The sequence below is a fragment of the Nothobranchius furzeri genome, chromosome 10, assembly GCF_043380555.1.
Source record: "Nothobranchius furzeri strain GRZ-AD chromosome 10, NfurGRZ-RIMD1, whole genome shotgun sequence".
Taxonomy (NCBI): Eukaryota; Metazoa; Chordata; class Actinopteri; order Cyprinodontiformes; family Nothobranchiidae; genus Nothobranchius; species Nothobranchius furzeri.
The window spans coordinates 63694013-63713145 of NC_091750.1; the positions used below are offsets into that span (position 1 = coordinate 63694013).

At 41.2% G+C, this 19133-nt stretch overlaps 1 protein-coding gene across 6 annotated transcripts in view; it reads left to right on the plus strand.

The window, feature by feature from the left end:
• LOC107386956 (glutamate receptor ionotropic, kainate 1) overlaps window positions 1-19133 on the plus strand; it is a 68076-nt gene that overhangs the window by 32021 nt on the left and 16922 nt on the right. For 4 of the 6 annotated variants that reach the window (XM_015961662.3, XM_015961663.3, XM_070555901.1 and 1 more), the window contains exons 2-11: window positions 2293-2460; window positions 2894-3151; window positions 9380-9561; window positions 10275-10328; window positions 10528-10698; window positions 10787-10930; window positions 14145-14252; window positions 14426-14470; window positions 18497-18613; window positions 18690-18893. In XM_015961662.3, the coding sequence (XP_015817148.1) occupies window positions 2293-2460; window positions 2894-3151; window positions 9380-9561; window positions 10275-10328; window positions 10528-10698; window positions 10787-10930; window positions 14145-14252; window positions 14426-14470; window positions 18497-18613; window positions 18690-18893 (1451 nt within the window). The remainder of the gene's footprint in view (window positions 1-2292; window positions 2461-2893; window positions 3152-9379; window positions 9562-10274; window positions 10329-10527; window positions 10699-10786; window positions 10931-14144; window positions 14253-14425; window positions 14471-18496; window positions 18614-18689; window positions 18894-19133) is intronic. The other 2 variants (XM_015961664.3, XM_054730875.2) reach the window with 1 other exon arrangement.

Sequence of the window (19133 nt, forward strand, 5' to 3'; positions counted from 1 at the left end):
GAACACCCCTTTAGGCTCTGGAGAGCGTAACAGCGTTGCCACCATATTGGTTGGATCTCCTCACTCTCCAAATCAAATTGGAGTCAACGCAGGGTGGGCAACTGTGCCCGTTTTTGTGCAGCCTACGGTTACAACCACTGGTGCACTATTGAAAACAAATCACATGTGATTACTATTGATTTATCTAGCCTACCTGTTGGGGTTTTATATTTTCATTTATTTTATGATATTTATATTTAACTATCATGCCATATCATATGTCTGATTTGGTGGAAAAAGCATTTAAAATAGTTTTTTAGTTTGGTAAACACCTTCCTCAGCAGAAATAAATGCACTGGGGGTGAATGGAGACCCATCCAAGATGGGGGCCGTCTCCTGCGGCAGCTCCAATAGGCAGCTCCAGTCCACGGGGCATCCACGTATATGATGTCTGTGATTGTAGGTACCAGATGTTCTTGGGGTGTCAGATTGGCTCAGAGGATTGCATCTGTTGTTGACGTCACACGACTGCAACGCCGCTCGAATAAACTACATTGCACACGAAAATCAACATCAGACTCTACCAACAAAACTGCTCTCAATCAACAACACCTGGCTGTTTCTATGCATGTTGAGCTCTTCTGTATACTTCGTCCTTTTGTTGTATACTTGTTATTTGTTCAATAGTGACTTAAACTAGCACCTCCATTTCATATCAATCCCCCAAAACATCATTTACCGATGCGAGTAAACAAATTTGAGTTTATGGACATTTTGATTCATTTTATCGTTTGCAGTCTGGATTCTTTATTGGACCAAATATCTATTACACAGGTAATGATGTATTTCTTTGTAAAATGTGTTCATGTTTTCGATGAAGATGAACCACAGCCCTGACCAGAAGTGGCTCCCCGAGCATATATGCTAACGTAACTTCCGTAATTTGTCCAGACCAACCAAAACCTTCAACGTCATTGTGCCAACACCCAGCCAATCATGAAGTGTGAAATTAATGGCAGGCACAAGCCCCCAAGCCGATCTGGCAGCCCGAGCACATGTGGTACCTACACTGAAAATCTCAGCAGAAGCACTATAATCTCTTTTACTGGAATCAAATGTGTTCAAGCAGGGTGACATCTAAAAATCAAATCCAGCCTTAGGATCAGGATTAAAGGTCAACTTCACTGAGAAACTATTTTTAAGTTATTATTTTTGATTACAGTATAACGGGTCACTCTGAGTTTTTCATGCAGGCTGACTATGAACATGGTCTCCTACACCTATCTCCTGCATTAGCTTCTGATAGAAAATAGTCGGTGAAACGCTAGGATTTGAAAAGCCTGACAGATCTATGTCAAATTGTCACTTAACATTCATGGACTCACCTATCTTAACTCATGTCAGGGAAGGCTGTTGTTGTTTTAGCATCCGGGTAACAGCAGAGAACGTCTCAGCTAGTAGAAGCTAACTGTTGGAATTGGCAGCTCCACAACACAACAGAACTCCTTCAGGCATCAATCTCAGTGGTTGAGTCACATTGCTGTTAGCCAATCAGAGGTGAAATGTCCAAATATCAGGAAATACGACTCCGAATCCTGTTGTCTAAAATTCAACTCTGATTTTGGTCTCTACTACTTCCTGAAACAGGTGCACCGCGGCCTTTTCCACAGAATATGACTTACAAGCCAATCATTCCTATTAGAGACCACTGCAAATGCGTGTGAAATGCTGCTATAATTGCTAAATGTTCCCAATATAACATCAGATTCACCTTTTTATGGCGTTTGCACACCCATCAAAGTATTTGCTTTCTTCTTAAAGGGTCTTTAGTTTGTTTGCTGAGGGTTCTTGTCCTGTTGGAGATTGAAGAGAGCTGACGTTGCCAAAACAATAAAGTCCGCTGCCACGGGTCTACTGCTCTGGCTCTAGATTAAGCCTTTTGGGCGTTTAGCTGCATGATTTACAACATTCAAAGGTGGAATTTGAGTGGATTAGTCAGTCATTTGATTGCAGTTTGTAAATCTGCCACTAGATGTCTCAATGTTGCAAGTGCTGCCACTTTAAATGGAAGAATTAATTTAAAGTGAAGTAGTTTCAGTTTATAATAACAAACAATATAAAGTGCACAGCTTTTAACAGCAGGCTGGGACTGGAACCTGGATATAAAACACAGCCATTCCGATGAACTACTGCAGAGTACATAATGTGCATGTTGTGTGTGTGTGTGTGTGTGTGTGTGTGTGTGTGTGTGTGTGTGTGTGTGTGCCCTTTTACTTCTAATCCTAACTCTGAACCCCTTCTAACTGTGTGAAGGTGGTATTTTTGAGACCAGGGAGAGCGAGCTAGTGAGCATGGACGAGCTAGCTTTCAAGTTTGCTGTAAATAACATCAACCGCAACAAGACTTTGATGCCCAACGCCACTCTCACCTATGACATCCAGAGGATCAACATCTTCGATGGCTTTGAGGCTTCCAGAAGAGGTGGGACATCAGACACAGGTCTTCTCCAATCCACATCATTCATTCTGTCCAAGTTGTTCAGTCCTATAATTTTTGTCCTTGTTAGTTGGGGTCGTGTAGTGTGGGGTGAAGTATTGTGAGCCTTTGACGGTGTGTGTGTGTGTGTGTGTGTGTGTGTGTGTGTGTGTCTGTAAATGATTGTTGTAATGTTTTGATTTTGATTTTTGCCCTGCTGTCTTGCTCTTAACTTTTGTTCTTCGTTTTGTTGTAAAGGAGGACCCACTCGAAAACGAGATGTTTCATCTCAAGTGGTTATTCCTCCGTATAAAATTATGTTTAAATCAATCAATCAATCAATAAATGTAATTAATGCATTTTAAATTCTGCAGTAACCTCATTTTATTTCCAAACCTTAGCTATGTCAGCTAGTCAACGTTTTATTTTTCCCAACCAGCGTGTGACCAGCTGGCTCTGGGCGTGGTCGCTGTGTTTGGACCCTCTCACAGCTCCTCGGTCAGTGCAGTTCAGTCCATCTGCAACGCCCTGGAGGTCCCTCACATCCAGACCCGCTGGAAGCACCCGTCAGTGGACAACAAGGACACGTTTTTCATCAACCTGTATCCTGAGTACACCGCCATCGCCAGAGCCATCCTAGACGTGGTCACTTTCTTCAAATGGAGAAAGCTGACGGTGGTCTATGAGGACAGCACAGGTAGGGAGAAGTGTTTCTGAGATTTTTATTTTACTTTTCATGTCTACTTGAACCATAGATGCGTATTGCACAACAATAGAGCTTTTGTTACATTTAGAGGAACAGAACAGAACAGTAAACCCATTTTCCATTATTAAACTTTACTTCTAAGATCTGTTGCATTAACAGGCATTTTCTTTGTTAAGAACTAATATTTTTCAAAAAATAAACATACAAAATGCATCATAAATAGAGCAATCCTGCAGATGGAAAGATGCTTTCTTGGTGTATTCTGTGTACTGTGTTTCCTTCCTTTGTAGAGTTTCAATACACTGCTTCACCCAGGCAAGTGACATTCCAAACGCAGTAATTTATATAAAAAATACAATGTTGAAGGTTTTTGCACAGTGGTGTACATGATAGAAACGATGTAGTGAATATCAAGTTTTGGATATTTACGCATCACAAATCCTAAAAATCTGTGTGATTGCACCGTTCTGTGAGGATTCCAACTCTATAACACACAATCTAAAACACAGGTGCAACCAGCTTGGTTTCAATAATGAGCAGGGGTCTCATTTATCAAACATTGCGTGGAATCCTTACTAAAACCGTACTTAAGCTCAGCAAAAAAAGTACTTACGCCAAGCAGGTTTGTGATCTATCAAACATGGACTACGCACAGCTGCACGCAATCCCCGCTTCATAAATCGGAGACTAACGAGAATGTTTCTAAGCTGCTTTTAAGTCACATCCCGCCCTCACATGCCCACTTACTGCCATAAATAGTCAATGCAAAGTGCCTTGTGGATCTCATGCATATACATAAGCCGGCTGTTGCAGCGCTCTGCCAATGACATAGCGACTGTAGATCAAGGCAGATCAAGGAAGCACAATTTCACAGAAGCAGAAATTGAGGTACCTGTGGGTGAGGTGGGGAAATGAAAGGAAGTGCTTTTACAAAACAAATTACAGAAATTCCATAGAGTGGCACAGCGTTGCTGAAGCCGTTAATGTTGTGAATTCTTCAGAGAGATCTGTGGCAGATATTAAAAAAAATGGTCCAATCAGGATTTGATCCTCGGACTCCTGGGTGAAAGTCAAGCGCACTAACCAGTCAGCCAAACGAAGATCTCCCCTGTATGAGTAGCCAGGGCGCATGATCAATTAAGTCACAGTGACAGGACACACACTGTCACAGACGCATGACATTCTGTCTCAATCTGTCCCTGTCTGTATTCTGCACTTCAGGCTGTGTGTGTGTGTGCGTGCATGTGTGTGTGTGTGCGTGTGGGGGGTCTTGTTCGGTGTGAAAACGAAGCGGTACAAGTGATAATGCTGCAGGATTTCATAATTTTATCCTTCTCAGCAGCAGCACTGCAGGTGCTCTCCATGTCCAAAATGTGCGTAAGCCAGGTCCTTAGTCAACTTAAAGCTACGCACATTTTTCCGCTAAGTTTTCTTTCATAAATCCCAAAGTTTGCGTGGAAAGTTTGTTTATGTTTATGTATTTAGCAGACACTTTTGTCCAAAGCGACTTACAAGTGATAATCGGCATGATGCCCTTGAGGCTAACAACAACAATAACAACAACAACTTGACATCAATCATGGAGAGGAGGGAACAAGGAGTGGACAGTAGAGAGGGGGGACGGGTGCAGGGAGGGTGCTAGTTAAGAAGATGCTCTCTGAAGAGCAGGGCCTTCAGTAGTTTCTTGAAAATTGAAAAGGAAGCCGCAGTTCTGGTAGTGCTTGGTAGGTCATTCCACATTTGTGGAACGATGCATGAGAAGAGTCTGGATTGTCCTGAGCGTGGTGTAGGCACTGCTAGCCGACGATCCTGTGATGACCGGAGCGGGCGGGCCGAGATGTAAGCCTTTGCAAGAGGATTCAGGTAGATGGGAACCGTACCATCTCGGACTTTGTATGCTAGTGTTAGCAATTTGAATTTGATGCGTGCTGCTAGCGGTAGCCAGTGGAGCTCAATGAACAGAGGGGTGACGTGTGCTCTTTTTGGCTGATTGAAGACCAGACGCGCTGCTGCGTTCTGGACCATTTGAAGAGGTCTAACAGTACAGCCTGGAAGACCAGTTAGAAGGGCATTGCAGTAATCGAGGCGGGAGATGACAGTAGATTGCACCAGGAGCTGGGTGGCATGTTGTGTTAGGTATGGTCTGATCTTTCGTATGTTATACAGCGCAAAGCGGCATGAACGATGTAATGGAATGAAGAGTATTACAATTTAATTAATGACCAGAGATATTAATGATCCATACCTGGCATGGACTCCATCTCTGGACCTGGGCTTTCAAAATCAGAAGAGTGTCCTTTTTATTACAGGGAAATTTAATACACTTTGCATGAACTGAGAGACAAGAGAATAGAGAGAGACCTCCAACGTTTAAGCAAAATTTATTATCTAAATTATTTTAAACTGTTTACAGGACTAACTCTAACTAGTGATGGATGCTGATGTAATGAATGTGAGGTGGAGTGTGTGTTGGTGCGATGTCAGTTCAGAACCTCCGTTCTGGAGAAGCGAGTCTGAGTGGGAGATGTTGTTTTGCTCCTAACTGATCGACGTTTGAACCTTGGTCAGAAAACACATGAGACGCTATCTGTGCCGTTCTACATTACCCGTCAGGGAGACTCCCGTACAGATCAGGCTGCCAGGTCCACGGACCCTCCTCTGTACTGGAGCCCACAAAGCAGCGTCCTCAGCACGACAAACCAGTCTTTGGATAGTCTCCAGGTAAAAATGGCAGGTGCTTCATAGCGTCAAAAGGGACCCCCCTTTGGGTCAGCGAGTTCAGCTTTTATTCTGAAGGAACCGTTGTTTTGTTGTTAACAACGGCAGGACTTCCCAGCTTGGCAGTTTTCAGCTTAAAAATAAAAAGTACAGATGGCCGGTCCGTACTCCACTTAGCAATGATGAACATCAGAGGATTTTGAGAGCTGGCTGAATACTGAACTCAAAATGGCGTTGTTCTGACTTATTAATCTTGGTGTTTTTATTTTGGACAAATCACAGCTGACAGATGAAATAAACAACACAGAGACTCTGCCACGCTTCAGATGTGAAGGTTCTGATTGGATTTTGTGACCGGAATGTGTCATGGTTATTTATCTTGTGTATCAGCTTGACTAGTGGCTACAATACGTCATTTCCTTATTAAACATTAATCATAACATTTCACAGATTTGTCACATGGTTATTAGTGACTAACAATTGTTTTGATTAGCTTTATTAAAATAGAGTTCTTTGGTTAATTAAAAGAAAAGAGTTCATTCTTCGTTCTTCTGTCTTCACTGCTGGAATGTAAACATTAGAAGTGAATGCATGACCTTGGGATGTTTCATGCAATCTGGCACTGTGTCAAACAGAACAGCTGTTAGAGGGGAGAAATTGTTCCTTCATCACGTTACAACGAGCAACAGAGGCAACATGATCTTTAAAGGTCAGGTGTTCATCAATCATAACACCCAGATTTCGAACTGCCTTTGAAGGAGCTAGAGATAGGAAGTCATTTTGGATTGAGATATTGTGCTGTATGGATGGTTTTGCTGGGATGACAAGTAGTTCAGTTTTAGAGAGGTTGAGTTGGAGATGGTGGGATTTCATCCATTTTGATATGTCAGAGAGACAGTTTGATATTCGTGCAGACAGTGTGGTCGTCCGGTGGAAATGACAGATAGAGCTGGGTGTCGTCTGCATAGCAGTGGTAGGAGAAGCCATGTGATCGAATGATCTCACCCAGTGAGGTGGTGTATATGGCAAAGAGAAGAGGTCCTAGTACAGAGCCCTGGGGGACTCCTGTGGCAAGATGGTGCACGGTAGAGGATTGTCCAAGCCAAGATACACTGAATGATTACGCAGTTTTCCGACCCCGTTTTGTATGTAAGCAAGCTTGATAAATGAGGCCCCAGAGCTGTTTATCTGGAGCAGAGAAAATTAGAGAGCAGCAGACCTATAGATAATAACCGGCCTGTAATATACAAACAACACCCCCCGTTTGGTTATTTCTGCTACGACATGGTCTGCATGAGCATGAACCTGATCATCTTTTTTCTTTATTTTCCATAATACTTTTAAATGTTAAAGCTTCCATGCATCCAACTGTTATTTTCCACTTTTCAAATACCGGGTCACAGAGCTGACCTGTCCAGGAGCGCAGCCCAGGCATAGTTCTCCACGTCAACACTCCCAGCTGCCTCTGCAATCCTAAAGTGTTCCTTCAATAGGGAGGACAAGTAATCTCTCCAGTGAGTTCTGGGTCTTCGGGGATGTCCTCCCTGGGGTATGGGCCTGGAAAAACCTCCAAAAGGAGGCGATCAGGAAGTATCCTAATCGGATACCTGACCCACCTCAGAAAACTCCTGTCCATGCAAAAGAGAAGTGGCTCTGCTCCAAGTTCCTGCCGGATGAACGAGCTTCTTACCTCATCTGTGAGGCTGAGCCTGGCCACCGTGAAGGAGGCTCATTTTAGCCGCTTGTATCTGGCATCGCTTTTTTTAGGTTATGATCCACATTAACTCTGAAAGCTTTCCCTTTTGACATTGCTCAATTTTCACCACAGCATGTTTGGGCAAAGTCATCATTACTGAGCATGAAGCCCCAATCCAGTCCATCTCCAGTTCCATTCTAGAGTCACTCGAGAACAAAACACCAATACTTGAAGTCCCACCTTTCTAAGATGTGCTGGTCCTTGACCAGGAAAATGATGGACTACAGGTCGAAGCAAAGGCCCTACTTTCATTGGGGTAGTTTAAGTATCTCTGGGTCTGGTTCACAAGTGAGGAAAGGACTTGTCCTGCAAGGAATTGCTTTACAACACTCCCCAGGTGATGGAACAGTCCTAAAGGAAAACGAGTGCTAGAGTCCACACATGAGCTGACGGAGAAGTACATATTAGGTTTCAGCCAGGGTAAAAAGCTTGGACATTGGGGAGAGACTCCGATTAGATTCGCTGCTCCTTCATGTCGACAGGAGCGAGGTGGTTTGGGCATTTGGTGAGAATGCACCCTGAAGGACTCCAGAAAAGGTGTTTAAGCAACACATTCTCACACCCTAAGCGTAGGAAACAAACGCTTGATCAGCCACCCTCCACGTCAGACCCCAGACGCCAAAAGTGCCCTTTTTGCGTTACTTATGTGCGAAAAGGGGTTTTTCCCTTTTGTAACTGCAGATCCCAATGCAGCGTAAAACTGACGTGATTAGATATCCGCTGATGTGGCACCGAACCGGCTTGTTTAACCGCACCTAAACCTTAAATGCGGCACAGAACCAGCTCATTTAACCGCACCTAAACCTTAACGTTTCACTATTTATAACCTTCCCCTCTCCCTAACCTTAACCCTCTTGCTACCTAAAACGTTACTCTCACTGTGATCAAGCGTGTGTTTCCCATGCATTCTGACTCTTGACAGTCAGTCTGACTGTCAATTTTCGTATTTGCCGCCCAAGGGGAACGTTAGAACAGACCATCTGGCGAGGGGGAGGTTACAAATACCCTCAACTTTTAACCTCCACCGTGGTAGTTGTAACCTCCCCCTCTCGTTGGCTCAGTCCAAACTCGACCAATGACGAGGCGGCTCCCACCATTCACTTCATAGTGCCGGCTTTTAAAGCAATCGACACATCACTAACTTGTTCGCTAGCAAGATGGTTAAGGTTAGGATAGGGGTGAGGGGAAGGTTAAATAAGAGGATAAGGTTAAGGTGAGGTACAATGAGCTTGTTTGTTGCCCTGGCTGCGGACATCCCATTGCGTCAGTTTTACGCTGCATTGGGATCTGCAGTCAAATAAGGGAAAAAACCCTTTTCGCACATAAGTAATGAAAAAGGGCACTTTTGGCGTCAGGGGGTCTGGCTTGGAGGGTGGCTGGCCAAGCGTTTGTTTTTGACGCGCTGGGAGTGAGAATGTGTTGGTTTAAGGCATGTCCGCTGAATTAAGAGAGTGAAAACAGACAGAGATGTGCAGCAACTGACTCTCATCCCAGTCACTTCACACTCACATGTGAATACCACAACTTGTCATTCCTTCATGGATCTTTATGTGGAAACTGAAGCTGCAAGGGCTCAAACACCACGAACAAATCAGTGATTGTATTATTTTTCCTCCCAGGATTTGCACCGATGCTCAAAGATTGTTCTTTACAACATAGACTTGTTTCTAACCTTTTGCCATCATAAAGAGGGACAAAACATCACAGATGAAAGAATAATAGCAGTTTTACTATTTTTGTTGCAGGACTGATGCGGATGCAGGAGCTGATCAAAGCTCCAGCTAAATTAAACCTGAAGATCAGGATCCGCCAGCTCACCCCGGGTAACCAAGACGCTCGGCCGCTGCTGAAGGAGCTGAAGAAGGACAGAGAGTTTTTTATCATCTTTGACTGTTCTTATCGCACAGCCTCAGAGCTCCTAAAGCAGGTCTGCAGTCATTTTATTATTTTTATGTTTTTGTCCCATAAATTTTACAACACGTTTATGCTTCCTTTGGGAACATAACATTTGATGAGTCTGTTTATTGTTGCGTCTTTTAATGTTGATGGAAATCATATGAAACCTTGTTAATTTGTTTACCAGGCCTTCTGTTTTATTGTAGATGATTGCTATTAAGGACATAAAAGGATGAGCTAGCACGTCTCTTTGCTTATTAGCATTTTAAAAGAATTGTTTTCAGTCCCGAGGAGCTCGTTTGACCTATTATAGATGATGTATGATGCAAAAAAAAAAAACAACTAATGTGTTGGGTTCCAACATGCATGATGAACAGAACAGTTCATCAGGAAAATGTAATAATTTTACTTGGGGTTGATTCAGATGCAATTTTTTTAAACATAGCAAAATGTTCATTTTTTACAAATTAGAAAAATTTTATCATATTTTCATTAACATCCTGAGTTCTTGCACTATATTATCAATTCAGTTTGAATGTGTTATCATTACTTGAGATTTGGTTTTATTGCTTTTATTTTAAGTTTGCAGTTTTAATTATTCAATCGTTTAATGTAATCATTTTGTTTTTACATGAATACTAAATTTAGAAAAAACAATGTTTTAGGAGGTTAAACGTGTAGGAAAAAGATGTTAAAGAAAACAAAGTCTATTAGTGAGATAATTACCCTTTTGTGTTTCTCCAGCTTTCCTCAATGGGAATGATGACAGAATACTATCACTTTTTCTTCACAACTTTGGTGAGTTTAATAGAACAGAAGATTCAGGTGAACTTTATTGATCCCTCCACAAAATTCAGTTTGATTTGCAATTTTGATCAAAGTGACAGAAACGGAACTGTCTGGAGTTTAAAATGACACCGTTCTATTTTCTTGCTTTGATTCAACTTGCATTTCTGTATTTCCTGTTCCTCATTTCCTGCTCCTCTCTTGTTTACAGGATTTGTTTGCTCTGGACCTGGAGCCGTACCGCTACAGCGGGGTCAACATGACAGGATTCAGACTGCTGAACTTTGACGACCCCTGGGTGGCCTCCACGATTGACAAGTGGTCCATGGACAGAGTTCAGGGTCCCAAACAAGAGAGCGGACTTATGGATGGAGTCATGACTGTAAGAGTCAAAAAGGTCATTTATAGTCATCTAACACACTGTAGTGGTAGAGTGGTAAGTGAAAGTCCTGTATCCTCATCCTCTGCAGACAGATGCAGCCCTGATGTATGACGCCGTGTTCATGGTTGCAGTCGCGTCACAGCGAGCAACTCAAATGACCGTAAGCTCACTCCAGTGTCACCGACACAAACCCTGGCGCTTTGGGCCTCGCTTCATGAACTTGTTCAAAGAGGTAATTTTGACACTAGAACCTTGTCCTTGTGATTTTTGAAGGTGTACTGTAGGGAGCTTCGGACGTAAAGTCTGTGCCATCTCTGCCCTGCTTCCCTATGTAAGTAATGTGTAAGAGCCATGGAAAAATAGTTCCTTCTGAGAAAATCTGGTGTAACACATCAAACAGACACAATTCTTTAAATTAGCATGTACAACCCACTTCAATGTCAGCAATATAAATGCTGGTTGCGGTAATGCTAACTGTAGAACAGGACTAGCCTGAGCTACTCATCACGCTACCTTGAGCTACTGCTAACGCTAGCCTGAACTACAGCTAACGCTAGCCTGAACTACAGCTAACCTGAGCCGCTGCTAATGTCTTTGAACGAGAGGAAAGCATAAAAGAAGAATGTTGGAGCACCACTCATGCCAGGATGTTTTGGGAATATTCAGAATGAATGCCAAATAGATTCACAGCTTGTGGTCCTTGCCCTCTTCCTCGTCCGTCCGCACCAACAACCCACCCACACACACTCGCGCTCACACGCTTAAAAACATAAAATCTTAAAGAGCCATTGGGGTAAACTGGCCAATCAGCATGCAGCTCATTTAATATTTATGTACTGGTCGAGTGGGCGTGGCAAGCTAGTCTTCCTTATAAGGCTTTATTATGGGATTGTGTTTGGCCATTTATCAAAGCTCCGGGACCATTGTGAGCCCTAACAACTGGTCACTTGTTCTTTAGAGGCTCATAGAAAAGTTTTCAATTGTTCTAGGACACCTTTAAGGTGTGATTGTTGAATATTTTTAATGATGTGTTTTATATATATATATATATATATATATATATATATATATATATATATATATATATATCATTTATACAAAATGATACTTTGGTAGTTTTTGGATCCTCTCTGATTCTGCATGAAAACCTGTTTATGTAAAAGTTAAAAGCATGCGATTCAGCTTAAGTGTGAGACTCGATGCCTGCAGACAGAAACGAGCCCTTTGATGCACAAATGTTTTGATCTCTTATAAGTTCTAAATCCAGTTGAAGATGGATTTCCTTCCAATGAGGAGGAATATTATCCCTCATACCTTCAATTTCCATCATGGCTTGCATTTCTTTATTTCTGCATCTCAATGCCCCTCACCTCCTCAGGTTTTAGTTCAGTTTTCTGCCACCAATCCATCTGTCTGATTATTCATATGACCCAAACCTTTTTGATTGCAAAAACTAATAAAATATTTCATACAACACTTGATTAAAAACACTCCTTGCTAGAGGAGAATGTGGTGTCTTCTGAAATTGCATCCTGTTGATTACAAAACGTGTGCTTTCATGTTTTGTTGGTTATTGCAATGCCCAGCGTTCATTGTGCTTTTGTGGATGACATTAATGGAATAATATTTATTTTACTGGATGCTTTTGTCATTCACTGCTCATCATTTTCTCCTGGAACCCATAAAAGATGATAATTTAAAGTTTTTTAATGAAAAAAGGTTGTGTGTTTTAAAATTATTTCCATAAAATAAAGTTAATTATTTAGGCTAAATTGTTTATTTTTTCCTACCAAGAAAAGGATTCAAACACCTAATAAAAGTGTTTTATGTTTCATTTCCAGGAAGTTCTGCAGTTTAAAAGTTTAATTTAGAAGGATATGAAATCTAGACCTATTTCTTTTCCCCATTAAATTTTGCTTTGTTTTTATAAACAATTTCTACAAGATGCCCTCCCCAAAATCTCTTGAATTTAAAGGGGACATAGAAAATGCTCACCTTTTGCATAGTTTTTGTGCTGCCACGTAAGTCTCTACTGCCTTTATAAACACTCCAAACATGAAAAAAAAATCCATCCAGATGTTTTTGCCTGTTTGATTTTAGGAATTATGTGCTTAAAACACCGTTTCAAAAAGTCAGCGTTCGTGACATCACAAATACACCCTCTCACGTGCAAAAGAGAGCTGCTGCTGGAGGAGCAGTGGCTCTACTTTGAGTCCCTCCCAGATACTGTAGCTTCTCGGCCAAAACAAGCCTGAGCGGGGGAAGGGTGGGTGTGGCCAGCTCCAGCTTGTTTTCTTAAGCCTCTTTCATAAAATAATGGCGCCACTTTGCTGCAAAGCTGAGGCAGCATCAGGGAGCCTTTGGTCGTTCACAAGTAGTCAGCCTGAGGTGGTAATGTGGCCTAATCATATGTTTTTAACAAAAGAATACAGGTTAGTGGCATAAATGGTGTGTGGGGTACGGTCTTCTTTTAACTTGAACGTAACTTGTTTTTTATGTCAACTGAAGCCGCGACCCTTAAAATATTTTTCATGGGCCGCTCCAAATGTATCCGTCCTTCATGGTCCCCGTGAACTGTCTGGTGATGTGCTTCAGCTCTATGGCCAGAAGCTCCCGCATTGCTGCTTTTCTCCAGTTCGCCCTCTCAGATGATTCTGTGTACAAATGCAAAACTAACTATTTACTTTATTTCCGACCTCATTTCAATTTCTCAATTTATTTATTTCTATTTTGAAGTTCCTTTATCGGCAGAGTAGAATATCTAAAGTTACTAACCCAGTGAAGCTCAAGAATAACTTTTGCAATGACTGTTATAAAATATGCAAATCTCCAGTGTTGCTTCGTATATTAATTCCATCCAGAATCCTTCATCCTCATTGTTTCTATCATTACACCAAACCTAATATTATTGAGTCATATGCATAGGTTTTATTATTGAAAATATGTCCAATATTAAAAAATATTATTCGGGGTGAGCGAACTGGTTCTGCTGAGCTGAAATACTATTATTTCCGATATCATCCCTGCAGTGCGTACATAAAAGTACCCTTAGGGTCGGTTAGCAGCGTTTCTGCATGCAAGAGATAGCAAGTAAAGGGACGTGCTGACAACACACTGTTATAAAAAGAGGCACAAATACACACAAAACAGCTCTGATGTCAACTTTATCTGCCCTGGGATCTTCGCGAAGAGTCCTCTGTTTGAAAAAAGTTATTTGGCTGCAGGTCTTGTAATTCAAATAAATAATCATACATACATGATAGCTCTTATGATAAAAGCAGCGATTAGGAAATGAAAAAATGCAATTATATTTCATGATAATTATCATTTTGTGGAAAAACTCAATTTTTAGTTGTATTTCAGCACAGAAACAACACCCCTTTTCTATTCGGTGTGCCAAACAGTCACCTGCAAATAATTCAGAAGGCTTCTCTCTCTTTTTGTAGGCACAGTGGGATGGATTGACGGGGCACATTGTCCTAAACAAGACGGACGGCCTGAGGAGAGACTTTGATTTGGACATCATCAGCCTCCAAGAAGACGGCACTGCCAGAGTGAGTCCAAAACAGCCTGAAACAGTCAGTTACACCAATTCCCTGCTGTGCCATGAGTGTGAATTGAGGAAAACATGAGAAAGAGAGAGATACTTCTATTTTTATTTTGTCCTGTTCGGATTGTTAATCGTCACCATTTCTTTCCATGCGATTCTTGTTCAACATTTCAAAAGGGAGTCACGGAGAGCACGAGTCGCCTCACAAAGAGGTGGATCAAGGTTTGTGAAGAGCCCAGTTTGGTACAAGCCTTTGTTGTTTTCCCTTCCCTTCCTCTAGATTTTATTCCATGTAACACACACACACACACACACACACACACACACACACACACACACACACACACACACACACGTCTCCATGCTACCTGCCTTGACAACTTTGTTACCCTTCACTGGTTTTGTGTACAGTACTGTCATATTTGGCATTTCTGTTTTTCCTTTCTGCGTTTGGCTACAGGCTCTGATTGATTTGACGAGCGTCAAATTCTTTTCTCTTTTGAAAGTTTTTGGAAAAACATTTTTTATCTGATGTTCTTGTGACGGCTCAGCATTTCAATATGTAGAAATGAATTTTACCTCACATTTATTAATAACTCCATTAATTAATTCAATAATAATTTGACACTTAAAGTTAGAATACGGAACATTTTAATAAAAAGCTATATTAAAAATATATACCTCCACGGGGCATTTAGAGGTGTGCAGAATGAATGTACAGTTTTTCCTTTAAAAGCTATTCTTAAAAAATAAATAATCAAAATTCTATTATGTCGGGCACAACACTGGGTTTATGTTTACATCTACCAGCCACTAGAGGGCAACATAGCGCTAAAAAGTCTGCTCAGCAAGGCGAGGCTGGGACTGTGTAAAGCGGCGGACTTGGCAAGTGTAGCAGCTGATTCTGAGCGCAGAAGATGTTCTTACGGTAAATATTGTTGTAAAATAAACGTGTTAGTAGACATTAGTCCTTATCCTGTACAATTTGTCACTGAACATTGGTGCTGTGACATGTCAGCAGCGAACCAACATCCCAATGGCTGGAAAATTAGTTCTGCTGTTGCAATACCACCTCTGAACACCAGAGTTAGCCAGAGTTTCTGTGTTCCATATCGAACCTTTAAGCCTAGTTGACATGTGAAGTTTTTTTTTTAAACCAGCCCTGCCCCTTCCAACAATCTTGCGTATGATTACTGTAACGGTTCTGAAGATACACATTACACGTGTTCTGGTAAACTGGAAACGATGTCTGAACACCTTCGGTTAGAAATCCGGGCTTTGAAACATTTTGGATTGTCCTGGTCAGACTTTCGAGAAAAAAAACGAACGTGCTGCCTGTTTACGTGTAGTCAATCAGAAAGTGAGGTGACAGAAGCACAGTCCTTCCCGTCTGGCTGTAGAATGTCCGTGAGTGAACGCGGTTCTGTTGCTGAGCTGCTGGGGAAAACTCCGCCTGCCAAAAGTGAAGCCAATGCCTCGCCAACCTCCGTTAGCGTCGGTTAGCTCAGTTAGCTCATAGGCATCATCTCAGAGGTTATCGGGTGTCAATCATCCTCCCCGGTCTCTTAATTATTATTTAGCAAATATTAATTTCAATGACTTGCATTTTAATTATATGCATGGATGATTTAACTATTGGAATACTTACATTTCAAATTAAAAGTTTAAGTGTCAGCTGAGTCTAAAATCATCCAATTTGTGTGCAGGGTCTTATTGATGCAAGATGTCTGATTTAAAGATTTTGGCTTGGTTTTAATTTTGGACCGAGTATTCTGATGCTTCATTGTTCTCCTCTCAAAGTATATTTCATATTTACTTTCATCTTCATCAAATATTCTTAGAATGTGCATTTTCTCTTGCTACAATTGATCTTCTAAAAAAATGTCAAGTCCTCCCACAATAAAATATGATCCCCTTTAAAAAACAAAAACAAGCGTACTATTTACTGTTGCTTTACAGACTTATATAGAACCAGTTCATCCCCTCAAATCAAGCCTCCCAGTTGTTCTTCAGCTCCATCTGCCTCTGCTGTCAAACAGACTTATGCGGGCAGTCAGCAGCTGTCAAGGTGCACAAGTCGTGATTTATGCAGCAATTTTTATTTTATTCACTACTTTTGGCTTTTACCAGCCTCCCCCTCAAAGGAATTATGATTATATGATAAACTCATCTCATAAAACACCCGACTTTAGGGTCATCATGAAGGAATAGTGTCACGCTGTGAGTTGGGGGAGGTTAGGACCCAAGATGCAGACCCAGGAGGGCACAAGGCAGGAGTAGTGAAAACGTAAAAATCCTTTATTTAGGGGTAAATCCAAAGGGCTGGAAGCCAAAAACCAAAAATCAAACCCTGGGAATATCCAAAAACACAAGAGACCCAGAGAAATTCAAAATACCTAGAGAGGGGGCGAGACAGCGCTGACACAAACAATGAACCGACAATCACAGAAAGACAGGACAGGGTTTTATACTCAGGGGCTGGGTGATTAGGAGGACTGGGCACAGGTGATACCAATGACCAAAAGGAGCAGAACAGGGCAGGTGAGGAAAGCCCCAACTAAACCAGTTAAACAAAGCTACTGAACTGAATCACTTAAAACACTTGTAGAAATAAGACACTGGAGAACTAAAGATAATAAAACTAATGATCTAGGAGCAAGAGAACCTAAAACACTGGAAGAGACAAGGGAGGATGATACCTAAAGGGAGAAACAAACTAGACAATCTAATAACAGAAAACTAATGATAAGAAAAGTGACTAAGGGAAACATGAGGGAAACCTGGAGGGGGCTGGGGGCCACAGGGAGGCACCTGAGGCGGGATGCAGACAAGGAGACACATGAGGAACACAAGGAGACACATAAGGGGAACCTAGAGAGGGATGGAGAACACAAGGAGACATATGAGGGAGATGCAGAACGCAGGCCATGACAAATTGTTGGTTGTGTTAGTTCTTGAGCACTGGACTGTCAAATTCATCCTGAAGAGGAGGATGGGAATAAACAAAATAGAGGTTTTGAGAAATGATTTACTGTGAATATTTTTGACTTATTTTAAAGGAGAAAGAAACGTTTTTCCTGAACTTTCTAGCTGTTATAGGTCGTCCTCTATCTACTACAGTTTGTCCGGTATGATTTGATCCTGAACATGGAAGAGTCTGTAGTACTTTTAAAAGGGACCGAGAATACATGTGTGTATTTTTAGGGTTAACTGACCTGGATTCTATTTTAATATTAATTTATTTACATATTTCTGTATGATCTATATTATAGTGTAGACTAAGATCAAGGTAGATAATCCAGAACAATATTTTGAATAAAAACAACAAAATACACTGCTTACTTTTTCAGAGTTAATTACTAGGGGAAATTATGTTGTCTTTACTTAACAATAAAGTGTAACAATAAGTTAATGCGCTTAACTTTATTGCCTCCGTCATGAGCTCCCCCGACCCTCAGATTTAAAGGGTTAGAAATCCAGCTGTTCTAATCTGATAACTGCTGGGATTAAACATCTTAGTCATACAAAGTAGGCAGCCCCATTCAGACCCTACCACCGCCTAAACTCCTCCAATTCTGCCTTTTTCTTGTTCCTTATGCCGTGACTCCCATTTATTCCCCATTAGACCATTTATGTTTTGTTTATGCAATAACATTATAATTTCAATAAAAATTCTATTTAAAATCATTTAAAAAGGCATCTGATTATCAAAAACTAATACAAAAAGCTGTTTCCTACATGTGCATAATGCATGTAGGGTGGGTTTTTCAGCACGAGCAAGCTTTATTTTAAATAATTAACATATTGCTCCAAAGAAATGTAAACTTTCATTAAACCGTTTGTAAAGTTTTATACTGACCTTGAGCAAATTGTTTTCAGGACTTTGCACAGATTTATCAGAACAAAGCCGAGTGGAGGTAAATGTTTAAGAACGTCGGGAGGAGCTGAAAATTTAAAAGCAATCAGGAATGTCAACACTTTAAACCTTTGCTCTTCTTTATGTTTCCTGTTCATTGAGTCAGATGATCTGGTTTTTATGCTAGTTGTGGCATCCTTCTTAGTCTTGGAAATGAAAAGACACTTTGTAATGTTTTGCATAAAAGAACTAATCCTTAGACTTGGACACAGATGGATGTGAAAGTTATTCCTCTCTAAATAGTTTATTCAATGCTTCAACTGATATAAACTATCAACCAAACCATTCTAAGATGATCATTTTATTAGTAAATTCCTGATTGGTGTTTCCAGGTTGCCGTATGGAACTCCTACAAGGGGATGACCCTGATGAACCAACCGAACAGGGACAAGACCACCAACGTGACGGACTCTCTGGCCAACAGGACTCTTATTGTCACCACCATCCAGGTCAGGAGAGGTAAAACCGAGGTGTCTCATTGTTCACTACATAGTTTATTTTCAAAATAATATCTTACCTGTGCAGGAGAATCCATATGTGATGGTGAAAAAGTCAGACAAAGAACTGGTTGGGAACGATCGCTATGAGGGATACTGCATGGACCTCTTGAAGGAGCTTTCGAACATTTTGGGTTTCACGTATGAAGTCAGACTGGTAGGTGATGGGAAATATGGAGCCCAGAACGATAAGGGAGAGTGGAACGGGATGGTTCGGGAGCTGATCGACCACGTGAGTGAAAATCCACATGTGTGGCGGAGGGAATCAGTGGTTCCCATAATTATTTAGTGATCAACAAAGAGTCATTTATTTACTTTGCTCTGATGAATTTACTAAAAACTGTCAAAAACATCTAATTGTAGTCTGGGTAATGAGAGATTCCTTTGCCTAGTTGGACTTCTGTTGTTTTTTAATTATCTGTTATTTGTTGCAGTAAAAATGGAGGGAAACACCTTAAAAGGTGTGTTTTTA